This window comes from Papaver somniferum, chromosome 7 (genome assembly GCF_003573695.1).
Source record: "Papaver somniferum cultivar HN1 chromosome 7, ASM357369v1, whole genome shotgun sequence".
Lineage (NCBI taxonomy): Eukaryota > Viridiplantae > Streptophyta > Magnoliopsida > Ranunculales > Papaveraceae > Papaver > Papaver somniferum.
In genome coordinates, this window is record NC_039364.1 from 224,648,118 (window position 1) to 224,661,862 (window position 13,745).

Below are 13,745 nucleotides of genomic sequence, written 5' to 3' on the forward strand. Positions count from 1 at the left end.
CTATCATGGATTTTGGATTTTCTGTATCTTTGCAGCGGTGTACATAATTGTACACACCAATGTAAATTAGAAAAAATTTAAAATGAAAATTATATAGTCATATGGGTACTCTTTTTGTAGCTTTCGAAAAATGCTTTCCAAATATATAAAGTTTATCGATTTTGGACGAGCGGTTCAAAAGATAAATTGTTTTTATTATTTTTTATTTTATTCAAAATTGCTGACGCCGTCATGAGTCAATGTGGACTAAATTGCAAATATTTGGACTAAATAGTAAATAATGAGGATTATTAGTGTATTTTCCATATTTTTGGACTGCTCTGTACCTAGTTGACTCGGACTGGACTAAATTATACCTTTGGATTAATTTTTGGACTAAACCGTATTTTTTCCATTATTTTACCATTGTGCCAAGGAACAACAGGCCTCATGAGACCTGACTTCAAATTGCTAGGAAAAGCCATGTCCCAATGAGCCAATATGCAATAGGGTTGGCGTATTTATCCGGTTGCAGAGCCAATCGTCCTACTTCATACACTCGCTCGAGAAACAGAGGAAAGAGAGAGAAACAAAAATAGAGAAAACTTTTATTTATTTCGCTGCTTCTTCTGTTTTTTGTGTTCTCTCCTCCTCCTTCGATTCTTTTCAAATCTCAAATTTCTCACTTATTCACTTACACACTCTCTCTCTTTCTTGATTGTTGAACTCATCTCCTTTTTCCTTAGCCGCCATGGATCTAGATCTATGGATTACAAAGGTTAAAGAAGGTCAACATTTAATGGAAAACGAACTTCAACTTCTTTGTGAATATGTAAGCTTCTCTTTCTTTAGGCCAATTTCTCAGTACAGTATTGATTATTCTATGTTTACTTTTAGGTTTTGTTTAGTTTTCAATTTCGTTTATATGAACTGAGAGATTAAATTAGGGTTAGGTCTTGGTTCTTTTCTGATTGGTGTAATTTTTATCTGCTATTTGCTCTTAATTTAGTTTCTGATTGGTGTAATTTTTAATTCTTGATGTAGATATTTATAAAAATGATAAATTGTTGATGTTGTATGGCTAAATCCCAGACCCAGAATGGATTTTTTTTCTCATTTGATTCATGGGGATTGGTAATATTTCTTCTGAATGGCTCGTTGATGGTACCCATTTCAAGAAACCCTAGCAGAGGCATTGATGCCCCACTTTATGTTTTTGGCATTTTAAAAGCTCTATTAGATAACTAGTTCTTGGGGTTGTTGGAAGTTGGGGAATCTATTGTTAGACTTGTTTTAGCTGCATATTCTACTCTGGGCGAATATAGCATAGAAATGGTAAGTATTGATCGAGTTTTTGGGTTACATGAGCCATACTATGAATGATCTTGAATTTCTAGTGTTACTACTAAGCATAAGTTCATACTGCTACTGGTAGAAAAACAAGCTTCTTGTTGCTTTTGTTGACATTTTTTTAACCTTACAGGTGAAGGATATCCTTATCGAGGAATCTAATGTTCAACCTGTAAATAGCCCAGTCACTGTTTGCGGTGACATCCATGGCCAATTTCATGATCTCATGAAACTCTTCCAGACTGGCGGTCATGTACCAGAAACTAATTATATATTTATGGTAAGCACATAAGCTTCCCTTTTCTGTTTGTAATTTCAATCTTTCCATGTCTTTCACATTGCCGCCTCATGAGACAACATATAAAACCAGGCATCTCACCCAGTGAATCTCCTTGAATTTGTTAAAACCGTTAAAGTCTTAGTTTGAACCCCATGCAATTTAAATCAGGGAATCTACTCTTTTTCATGATTACTTAGAAGAATCATGGTTTTAGCTATTTTAGGATCTTCGGAAGTGTAAACGACATAATATGGACATATACTAACATCTGAACATATAAGGTTGTGAGCTTATATTCTGTTTTTCAACCATCGTATGCAAATACAAAGACATTCCTCCGCAGCAGATTTACATAGTAGTTGGTTTTCTAGGTTGTACATTTTTTGTACTAAAAGGACAGATGTAGTGTTATGAAATAAGAACCAGCGGATATACCAGTGTGTATTTTGTTTTCTGGTTCTTTCTTTTTTCAGTATTTTGTCGGTGACATTTTTTTCATCTTCTTTTGATGCAGGGCGATTTTGTGGACCGTGGATATAACAGTCTCGAAGTCTTCACTATTCTTTTGCTTCTAAAGGCAAGGTATTGGATATGTGTCTATACAGAAATTATGCTTAGAAGTATGAGATTCTAGCTTAGTTCATCCAGATCGTTGTATATATGGTGGTTGGCTTGTTAGTTAGGTCTTTTGTTTTACTAGTGGTAAATATTAGAAATGAATATTGAAATTATGTCAAGGGCATAAGTTGACTACTACTAAACCTCATTCGAAAGTGAAATCACAATTGACCATTTTGCTCCATCCCAATCATACCTGTTGTACAAGTTGATGATTGGTGGTTGCCAGCTCCTAAACATGATAACCTACAAATATTTTGTGTTGGTTGCTATCTTTTATTGTTCTTATAAATTTTATTCAGAATGTGAGTTGCTCTATTTATATTCAGGCTGATTTCCTTTGGGCTTTCCGAGTATTTGATTGGCTAGCTACATTATATTTACACTTACATTCGGTTATATTCGAGAAAATTAACTTTTATGTTATATTGGTGGTTGATAGATATCCTGCACATATTACTCTTTTGCGTGGAAATCATGAAAGCAGGCAATTAACTCAGGTATTCTAATTTTGTTAGTGTTGGTAATATTTTTGTTTGGATAGACATGTTGACCATATTTGAGGTGAAATCTGTTGAGAGGAAGTCGAGGATCTAGCCTTGTTTCAGGAATTGGGAGTGGTCACTGGTTATTCATTTATTGGAAACTAAGAACGGCAAGCTCCTCTTGAATGTGAAATGACATAGTTCTTTAGTTTATGATGTTATATTGTGGTTCCTGGATAGAAATAATATGTCAATGAGTATTTGAGGTTGTTACTTGCTGGATCCGGCCACCAAAATATTTTGTGTAATTGCTTAGTAGGTCACTTCCTGATGCGCTATCAATTGTTGCACCAGGTTTACGGTTTTTATGACGAGTGCCAAAGGAAATATGGTAATGCTAATGCCTGGAGATATTGCACTGATGTATTTGACTATCTCACACTCTCAGCCATTATAGATGGAACTGTAAGTAGCACTTAGTTTATGTATTTTGTATCTATTTCACTATCTTCCTATTTTTCAAAGATGGCCATTATGACACTACTCAAATATTTTTGGTGTGTTAGGTTCTCTGTGTCCATGGTGGTCTTTCTCCTGATGTTCGAACAATTGACCAGGTTTGTACTTTGCCCAACTTGTACTATAGCAGTTCCAGACTTTGAGTTTCTGATGTAAGACTTTTGAGTTTCTGATATAAGCTTCATTGAGCTATTGCCAAAAATCCCATCTGATTTAGACGAAACATTAATTGGTTGGAACATCTTTGCCATGGTCGGTGTGTTGAGTGGATGTCTAAAGGAAGCAACTGACATGTTAGTTCAGGTTATTAGACTTGTGGACCATCTGTTTATGACATGTTTCATAAGAAAAAGGCGGGCATCAGGACTGATAGGGTGTCTGTTGTTGTAAAGATGTAAAAAAAGACCTTCATATTTGCTGCTGTCATTTTTGTTCATCTTCCCTTGCACTTATATCTAGCTTGTTCTTGTTACATTGTCAGATGAGGGTCATTGAACGAAATTGTGAAATTCCCCATGAAGGTCCTTTTTGTGATCTCATGTGGAGTGATCCCGAGGAAATTGAAACTTGGGCAGTCAGTCCAAGGGGAGCGGGTTGGCTTTTCGGATCTAGGGTAACAACAGAGGTATGCAAAAGTGTATTAATATCCATTCAGATTCTCAGCTAGCCCAATTCGAGATATCCCTGATGCACTATTTTCATGAATGTTTCCTTTGTACTTTTCTGCAGTTTAATCACATAAACAACCTGGATCTTGTTTGTCGGGCTCATCAGCTTGTGCAAGAAGGTCTCAAGTACATGTTTCCGGATAAAGGCCTAGTAACTGTGAGTAATAAACCTTTTAATAATAGGCGTATTGTGGTCCTAAGCTGCTTCTGAACGGTGTTTCTTTCTTTGACACTTCAGGTGTGGTCGGCACCGAATTATTGCTATAGGTGTGGAAATGTAGCTTCGATACTGAGCTTCAATGAGAACATGGTAAATTCTAGAGCCTTTTTCCCCCTTTCAACTTGGGTCACTTTTGGATGCCTTTGCGTTGGATCGTACTTGTTACCAGTCCTTTCTTAGCATATTCTGTTACCACCAATCTTCAAGGAGTATAGGAGGCAAATTGATTTTTTTTTTGTTTTTGAGGTAACTTTTGAAAATATGGATAGGCCAAATGTCCCACCACTGATTTTGATTTCAAATGCTTATGATAGGAGAGGGAGGTGAAATTCTTTACAGAAACTGAGGAGAACAATCAGATGAGAGGACCCAGATCAGGAGTCCCTTATTTCTTATGATCTGGGATCCTGTGTCATCACAGAATTATTTATGTGATTTTGAGAAGCTTGGCAATCCCACGTCTCCATCTTCGCCCGATGAAGAAAGGAAAGCAAAGTTAACACTTGTTACGAGCATGAGGCCTAAAGCACATTGAACATCATTCTTATTTCAAGATGCTGAGCTTCACTGATCATGCGATGTCACTATTTATAGTGTTGTATATTAGTGAGTTGACCTTTTTAAGTTTTTGATATTTTGGGTTATGTTAGTTTCATTAATATAATGTAATCTAAAACAAAGTTGTGGGTCTGCTTTCGGGTTTTTGGATTGTTGATTTGCAATAGCATCTGAAATCTGAATACATGCATTTTCTGTTTAGATAACAAATTGTAAAAGCACATTGGATGATGTTAATGAAAAATTCAATTTTAGTTCTTTATTAATACATGAAGCCACACTTTTCATGTACGCTTTCTCTGTAAAATTATTTTGGTACTGTATAATTACACTTCAGGTCAAGCTGGACAACCGGAGTATATAACTGAGGAGTTTCCATCTCTAATCAGCTGTTGCATGAACAGAACCATGGAAGATTTTGTAGTGCGCCCATTATCAGTTTGTAAAGCCAAACTTAATGTACCAGCCTGAGCCATGTTAATAATAATAACAATGAAGTACCAACCATGGTTGCTGCCGAGCTTAATGCGTTATGGCAGGCTTTTCTAAGACCATGGGGGCAGTTGCCCCTGCAAGGGGATTTGGAAAGCTGCACAACCCATCAACAAACCACTAAAATGCTGGCAATTGCCCTTGCATGGGGAATCTTTAGGGTCACATCCAGCAGTTAGTTACCAACACATGGCGTGTCCGTGTTGTTTGCATATGGAGTTCAGTTACTTCCGACTGGCAAAGCATGAAAGAGCCTGGCTGAATATACTCCGTGAGGTTAGTCATGATCTTCTGAAAAGATGGAAAAGTATATTACTTCTACTATTGTTATTCTGCTTCTTCACTATTCTATGTTTTTTTTTCTTCCGTCTTCTTAAAATCAAGGAATTGTAGAAGGAATTTATTCCCATTTTGACAAACCCATGTCCCATAATTTCATTTGGGGTGAAACAAAAAGAACCTGGCAAATTAATTAGGTTTGCAAACTTGTGATTTCAAGTTTGGATTGACACATTACACATTAAGTTGATCAATAATGAGCTATGAAGTTCTTAAAGTTCTGAAATGTGGAGGAGTTCGTATTTCTTGATGTTACTGTTATTTAGTTTTCATGTGATCTTGTTAAGTTCTTGATTTGTTCTTATTTGCCATATAGATTATTGAAGGTTCAAGCTTAATGGCGACTCACTTATATGAAGAGTTAAGGAGACTGCAGAACCTGGTTTGTACCCTAGCCACAGATATAGATATAAAGAATGAAACAATGGAAAACATGGAAGAAAGGGCGACCGAACTTTCGACTTCCCTTAGTATAATGGCAGAAGAGAGAATTAACCTGAATGAGGCCTATGCTGAGGTCTCTATGTCCCTTCGTCGCATGACGGAGGAAAGAGATCACCTAAATCAAGCCTATGATGAGCTCTCTACATCCCTTTGTAGAGTGAAGGAAGAAAGAGATCACCTAAATCAAGCCTATGATGAGCTCTATATGTCCCTTGCTAGAATGAGGGGGGAAAGAGATCACCTAAATCAAGCCAACATTGAGCTCTCTACGTCCCTTAGACGAATTATGGAAGAAAGAAATGACATAAATGAAGGTAACAATGTTGCAGAATATAATGTCAGATACTATTTCATGTTTTTAACGCATTTTTTTCGAATACATTTTTCAGTTAGCCTTCTTATTTAGGTATCACTTAACTCTAACACCTACAGTGAATCTTAATGTTATTTCAGAAATGAGAAGAATGCAGAGAATTATGTACGAGAATCAGATATTGAAGAGGGAGCTAGATACTCTAAGGAAAGAAATCGAGAAGCCTGAGGCCCAATCGGATCTCAATAGTAAGCAACTTATGGTTTTAAGCGAAGAGGTAAGAATGATTTTGTCAACTCCAACTGTATTTGATAAAAAAAAAAAAACCTCAATCAGTGTATCAGTTAAGACTTTTTTGTGCAATCTTGTGAACTATGAAAAGCAAGCTAGTGGCAGTGAAAAACATTGCATTTACAATTCACAAGATAGTTAGAAACTATATCTTTATTTGGATTGATATTGCAATGCAGGTTACAAGCCTAAACATAGTGCAAGGGCAGTCTGAAGGAGTACTGGAAAATATGAATACTGGAGACAATGTCCAACTCCAAATCGAGGAAAATCAATTGCGCAAAGAATTGGAAGAGAAAGATTATGAATTGGATAGTGTGTGTTCCTTGAATCGAGGTATGAGTACTGGAGACAATGCCCAACTCCAAACTGAGGCGGATCAATTGCGCAAAGAACTGGAAGAGAAAGATTATGAATTGGATAGTGTGCGTACCTTGAATCAAACCCTTATTGACAAAGAGCACAAGAGTAACCGTGATCTACAGGAGGCACGCAAAGTTTTGATCGAGGTAAGAAGTTTATGGATGACTTATTCCTCATGCCCCGTAAGTACTTTTGCTATTTGTTGGAAAGCTAAGTAATTATTCTTGCGTTAAAGGCTTTGGATGACTCTGGAAATAAGCGCCATAACCGTGCTAATATTGGGATTAAACGGATGGGGGAGCTGAATGCGAAACCGTTTCGAGATGCTTGCAGCCAGAAGTTCTCACCTTCAGAACAAGAAACAAAATTTGCTGAGTTATGTTCACTGTGGCAGAAGCATATACAAAATTCAGAGTGGTATCCTTTTGAGAATGTTGCTATCAACAACAACCTTCATGTGAGTCTCTCAATCTGTAAAACTCTCCAGATATTAATTGTTCTCATGTCAATTTCTGTCATATTTACTTTCTTCTATCCATGTGAATGCGTATGAGCATTCACAACCCTGTATGGTGCAGGAAGTTATAAATGAAAATGATGAAAAATTAAAAGAGCTGAAAGATGAATGGGGCCAGGAAGTGTATGACGCCGTGACTTCTGCTTTACTGGAGATAAATAAGTATAATGGCAGTGGAAGATATCCAGTCCCGGAGCTTTGGAATTTTAGGGAAGAAAGGCAAGCCAGCTTAAAGGAAGTAATGCAGTACGTAGTTCAAAAATGGAATGCACTTAAAAATAAGCGCCGGAGATAAAAGCTCAAGGTGAGTATTCATTTGTGCAACAATTTTATTCAGTTTTTTTTATAGTTCCCAACTAAAATTTGATCCTATTAGTTGCTCTAGATTACTTTCTTTATTTTGTGCATAACTTATTTGAACTATGCAGATTTTCTGAAATGCCAATGCTAGTTTATTGATTCAGTCCTCTAAAGTTGTTAACAAAAGTTGCAAGACTCAGGTAATCAACAGAGGAAAGGTGCAAGAACTATAGGGAGTTAGAGGATAGGAGAGACAAACTTACTTGGAATACTCAACGCTAGGTGGATTACAAGTGACTGAAATTTTGGCGCTCATGCTGAAATGGTACCTTGCCGGCCGCTGGAAAGGAAATGCCAGCCGTATTTTGATGACTTGAACTTCACGGTGCCAGTTTTGACTTCTTCAAATATGTGCAGATTAGGCAGTTCAAGGCTGGTTATCAGTGTTAAACTATGAATACTCAACAGAGTATAATTCAAAGTTTTATTCTATAAAATCCGCGTTGTTTACATATACAGTAAAAAAACTTCGATAAACTAATACACTTGGGACTGCAAAATTCTATCAATTTAGCGAAGTATTAATTTATCAATAAATTAATAAGTTATTAGTATACCGAAGCATACCAAATTTAGATTTCAAAAATAAGTTTTTAAAACATTTTCCATAATAAGATTTCGAAAATAAGTGTGTAGAACAATTTTCCTATAATAGCAAGTGTAAAATTTTTATTTTCAAATCAAATTATTTACTACTTATTGCATATTATGTGTGTAAATAAAAAAACTTTGATGTTAAAATTAAAAAAATAAGAAAAACAACACAAGAAAATCATTGTCGAACTTCTCAACATATTACAAAAAATTAGAAATGAAGTCCAATATTATACAAATGTACAAATGTGAACAAGAAACAAATAATTTTGGATTCATATTTTAATAAAACACCATATGTGGTGATACTACACTAATCATTAATTTATATATTAGTTGGGTCCTATTGGAGGCTTAAAGTTTTTATTATCTTATAAATTTAGTACACTGGCCCAAGTCGGGACTGGCAAAAAATATTATTCTAGCGAAGTTATTAATTTATTTGTAATTATTCGATAATCATGCCTTTCATTTGTCATATTTTTATATAACCCAGATAATTGTAATTCGAATTATATAGATCTTTAAATCTTTCACACCTTTGGAGTAACTGGAAAAGCTTTTGTAATAACACTTGACATATTAATTTCAGGTTTTTTTTTCGCGACGCGACGATCGACTTGGAGAAATTTCTTTCTTACACTAATTTGGAGTAACTGGAAAAGCTTTTGTAATAACACTTGACATACTGATTTTTTCTTACGTGAATTAGTTTCACAAAATCATCATCTCAGGTGAAAATTAAATTCAATTCTTACACTAATTTGTTCATGAGATTCTTGTTTTTAGTGATGATGATTCTTATCATTTGAATTTTGAAGAAAAATGTCTAATAACTCAGATCCTAAATCTGATTATGAGGTTGCTCGAAACCTAAGATCGGATGATTCTTCAGCTCTAATTACTTTTAGCACTTCGGTTTTTACTCCTGATGAAATTATTGATGCAAATTTAAATGAATGGAGATTTAACTTAATTGGTCGTTTGGATCTTGTAAATCCCAAGTTATCAGTTGCTGAATCCAATCTGAGAAAACAATGGACTCTCAAAGGTAAATGCCAATTCATAGGAAAATTGCTATTATAGGAAAATTGTTCTACACACTTATTTTCGAAATCTTATTATGGAAAATGTTTTAAAAACTTATTTTTGAAATCTAAATTTGGTATGCTTCGGTATATTAATAACTTCTTAATTTATCGATAAATTAATACTTCGCTAAATTGATAAACTTTGGCAGTCCCAAGTATATTAATTTATCGATGTTTTATTGTATATGTAACACCCCAACTAATGAAGGAACATCAAAATCTCATGAAGTGGAAGAAGGAGAATTGTAGATGATCCTCTGCAGCAATCTGCAAAAAATGATGCACAAAATGAGGAAGTTGGCTTTACAGGTATTTTAAATTCTCCTAAAGATTTTCCTGCCTTATCAGTAGAGAAACTTATTGAAGTAGGAACAAGTATTCCATCTTTAAACAATGTAGCTGAAAAAGTTATTACAGTTGAAGAATCAGTGGAAGTCTTAAAAACAAAAGTGCTATCTAATATAAATTCTGGTGATGAAGAAAATTTAAGCCGGAAGGGAGTAGGTGGTAAAGCAGTCAAAAATAGAAGACTTAATTCAGTAAGTGACAGTGCAAATTGAAGTAAAATTATCTCTCCAAGCAAATTCAATGCTCTAGATGAACTTGTGGAAAAACAAGATCAAGCATTTTCTAAAATCATCACCAAACCAGTTAAAGGGGAAAGCACTAAAGGTATTCCTAATGTCACTACAAGAAAGCATGCTAGTAATTTAGTAAAAACTGGAGTGGGAAGTAGCAACACTTCTCAACCCTCTCAATCTCAATGAGAGTATTATACCGGAATATCAGGGGTTTGAGGAGATCTCAACCTCAGGATAAATTTAGAAATTTAGTTCTTAATTTTAGTAATTCTTTGCTATGGATTTCTGAACCTAAAGTAAAGGCTTCTAGTAGTATTATAAAAAATTTGAAACTTCCTGGAATGTGTCAAAAGTTAATACATAATTCCAGTCAAACTGATAAGGGAAATATTTGGTTAATATGGCATGCATCTTTATCTAATCCTTCTGTAATTTCATCAACAAGACAAGCAATCACTGTGCAAGTGGGTGATGTATTGGTCACTGGTATTCATGCAGCTTGTTTAACAATTGATAGAAGATCACTAGGGGAAGAGTTAGTTCAGATAAATGATTGGAATGCACCATGGCTAGTAATTGGTGATTTCAATGTGGTATTAGAAAATGAGGAAAAGAAAGGTGGCAGAAACACATTAAGAATATCAATGCAAGCTCCAAGATCTGGAATCAAATTTTCTTGGTGTAATAACAGAGTGGGCAGAAGAAGAATATTATGTGATCTTGACAAAACTTTCTTCAATATTCAGTAGCTGGAAAAATATGACAGATGGTATTATAAAGTGGGAGTTAGGGGAACATCTGATCATGGTGCATTGTTGGGTGGTGTTAATTATGTCCCTAAACCACCTAATGCTCCATTTAGATATCAAGTTGTCTAGACATCTCATCAGGGTTTCGTTAAGGTGATAAAAGACTCATGGGAAGAACAATGTGATGGTAATCCTGCATTTCAATTCATTAGTAAACTCAAAAGATTGAAGATTATTTTAAAAAAATGGAATTGGAAAGTGTTTGGTGATCTCAGAAATAAGATGAAAACTACTGAAAGATGAAGTTTTAGCTGCTTCACTGGAATCAGATATTGATCCTGAAAATATTAAGCTGCTTAATAGTTTAATAACTTCAAGAGGAAAACATGAGTTGGCATCCCAATAATACAATGAAATGATGATAAATAAATATAGAATTAAATGGGTAAAAGAGGGGGGAGCTAATACTACTTTTTTCCATACAAGTATGAGAATCAGAAGAGCACAGAACAACATAAATGAAATGGAAAATGAAGAAGGAAATTTAGTAACTGATCAACAACAAATTGCAGATGCGTTAGTCAAACATTTTCAGAAGAAATTTGAAGAAACAACGGTAAAATTTGATGAAGATCTGTTTGCAGCAATACCAAAAATTTTAAATGAGGAAGACAATTTAATTCTTGATGCTATTCCCTCTTCAATTGAGACCAAAAAAGCAATCTTAGAGATGAATGATAGTGCTCCAGGGCCTGATAGTTTTCCAGGGAGTTTCTACAAATTTGCTTGGGAAACAATTGGGACAGAATTGGTGGAAGCTATCCTATACTGCTGGAGGAATAATTTCATCCCCAAAGGTTTCAACTCTAAATTTTTGTTTCTACTTCCAAAAATACAAGGAGCAAAAAAAGCAGAGCATTTCAGACCTATTGGACTTGCCAATTTCAATTTCAAAGTCATAAAAAGAATTATTACAACAAGAGTTAGTACTATGATTGATGAAATGGTCTCAGTTCAACAAAGTGCTTTCATCAAAGGGAGGAACATACAAGAGAAGATTGTTTTAGCTTCTGAACTTGTTGATGAGTTGGATATCAAAAGGAGAGGAGGCAATGTAGGTCTTAAAATTGACATCGCTCAAACTTTTGACTCCATAAGTTGGAATTTCTTGTTTGAAGTACTAAAAAGATTTGGATTTTCATTGAAGAGCATAAATTGGTTAAGAAAAGTTTTTGAATCGGCTAGAATCTCAGTACTAGTTAATGGAGGACCTTGTGGATTTTTTTAAGTTGGAAGAGGGCTCAGGTGACCCACTTTCACCTATACTGTTTGTACTTGCTGAGGAAGTTTTAAGTAGAAACATCTCAAAGTTGGTTCAAACAGGCAAGCTTCAAGCAATGGTAAATAGAGGTGGTTTCCAGCCAACCCATCTAATGTTTGCAGATGACATATTCATATTTTGTAATGGGCACAAGAAGAATTTACAAAATTTGATGGACTGGGTAAATATCAAAAAGCATCAGGGCAAGAAGTGAATAAATCCAAGAGAAAATGTTTTGTGGGTGGAGTTTCAGATTCTAGAAGAAATGAAATTGCAAGCTTTCTGCAAATGGAGTTATCTGTTTTTCCAGATAAATATTTAGGAGTCATCCTTAATCCTGGTAGAGTTAAAACATATCAAGTATGGGGTATGGTGAAAATGATGCAAAAAATGCTAGCGGGATGGATGGGGAAATTGTTAGCCTTCTCTGTCAGATTGACATTGGTTAAATTTGTGCAAAGTAGCATGCCCATATACAGTATGTCAGTTTACAAATGGCCCAAATCTGTGATACTAATTGTTGAAAGAATCATCAGAAATTTTTTGTGGTCTGGTGATCCTGATGTAGAGAAGTTAGTAACTGTTAAATGGGGTCAATTAAATGCACCTATAGAAGAGGGGGAGATTGGGTTTAAGAAGACTAGAAATGATGAACAAAGCAATGCTAATGAACCTTCTATGGAAAATTGAAACAGAGGAAGTGGAATGAGCTCTATAAATGAAAGCTAAATATCAAAACAAGAATGGAGAATGGATAAACTATCACAAACAATCATCCATATGGCCATGCCTGAAATGGGTTATGACAGAAGTACAAGAATGTAGCAGGTGGTTAGTTGGTGATGGAAAAAGCATCTCAATTTGGAAGGATAAATGGGTTAAAGATTTTGCTCTTATTGACAGACATATGGATGATGAATACATTCAACAACATTCAGAGATGAAAGTGCAGGAATTGATCCAAAATGGTAAATGACATATTCCAAATTTTATGTTGAAGTATTTTGATCTTAATAAATTACCAGTAATATGAGGAGGCAAAGACAAAAGAATATGGGTTCATGACAACACTGGCAATTTTTCAGTAGCAAATGTTGCTCATGTGATAAGACAAAAACATTCAGTGGTTTCTTGAGCACATCAGGTATGGCAACCATGCATTTATCCTAACACATCTGCCAATTCATGGAAAATCTCAAAAGGAGAATGTGCAACTGAAGAATCCGTCAGGAAAAAGGGTTTCTCTACTGTTTCCAAATTTTATATTTTTGGTAACCATCAAGATACAATGGAACACCTACTTTGGTCATGTGAATTTAGTGAATCAATATGGCACTGGATAAGCAACATCTTTCACTGCTCAAAACCTGCAAATTTTGAGATGTGCTAAATATAGCAAAAAGGAAGAGCACTGCAATCAAGGAGGTTTGGTATAATTGTGCTTTTAATATTATGTTACAATTATGGCATGCAAGAAACAGAATCATATATGAAGGGGAAAGTTCAAACTCAGAAAAATTCAAGCAACAGATCTCAAGATTCACTAAGGAATGCAGAGTAAGAATGAGAGGAAGAATGAATGGCAGTATGTATGATTTACAGATACTTCTCAC

General features: G+C 35.1%; 2 protein-coding genes across 2 annotated transcripts; both read left to right on the plus strand.

Annotated features, from left to right (window-relative positions):
* Positions 1 to 524: 524 nt before the first annotated feature.
* LOC113299684 (phytochrome-associated serine/threonine-protein phosphatase-like) lies at positions 525 to 4,945 on the plus strand. The gene is made up of 10 exons (XM_026548757.1): positions 525 to 811; positions 1,463 to 1,609; positions 2,124 to 2,191; positions 2,670 to 2,727; positions 3,067 to 3,177; positions 3,279 to 3,329; positions 3,713 to 3,856; positions 3,961 to 4,056; positions 4,138 to 4,209; positions 4,434 to 4,945. Exons 1-10 carry the CDS (start codon positions 731 to 733, stop codon positions 4,515 to 4,517), a joined length of 912 nt encoding a protein of 303 aa, XP_026404542.1. The 5' UTR covers positions 525 to 730; the 3' UTR covers positions 4,518 to 4,945.
* A 6,353-nt stretch (positions 4,946 to 11,298) lies between these two features.
* Positions 11,299 to 12,822, plus strand: LOC113296035. The gene is made up of 3 exons (XM_026544375.1): positions 11,299 to 11,988; positions 12,101 to 12,335; positions 12,443 to 12,822. The coding sequence occupies exons 1-3, from the start codon at positions 11,299 to 11,301 to the stop codon at positions 12,820 to 12,822; spliced, it is 1,305 nt and encodes a 434-aa protein (XP_026400160.1).
* The last annotated feature ends 923 nt before the right edge of the window (positions 12,823 to 13,745 follow it).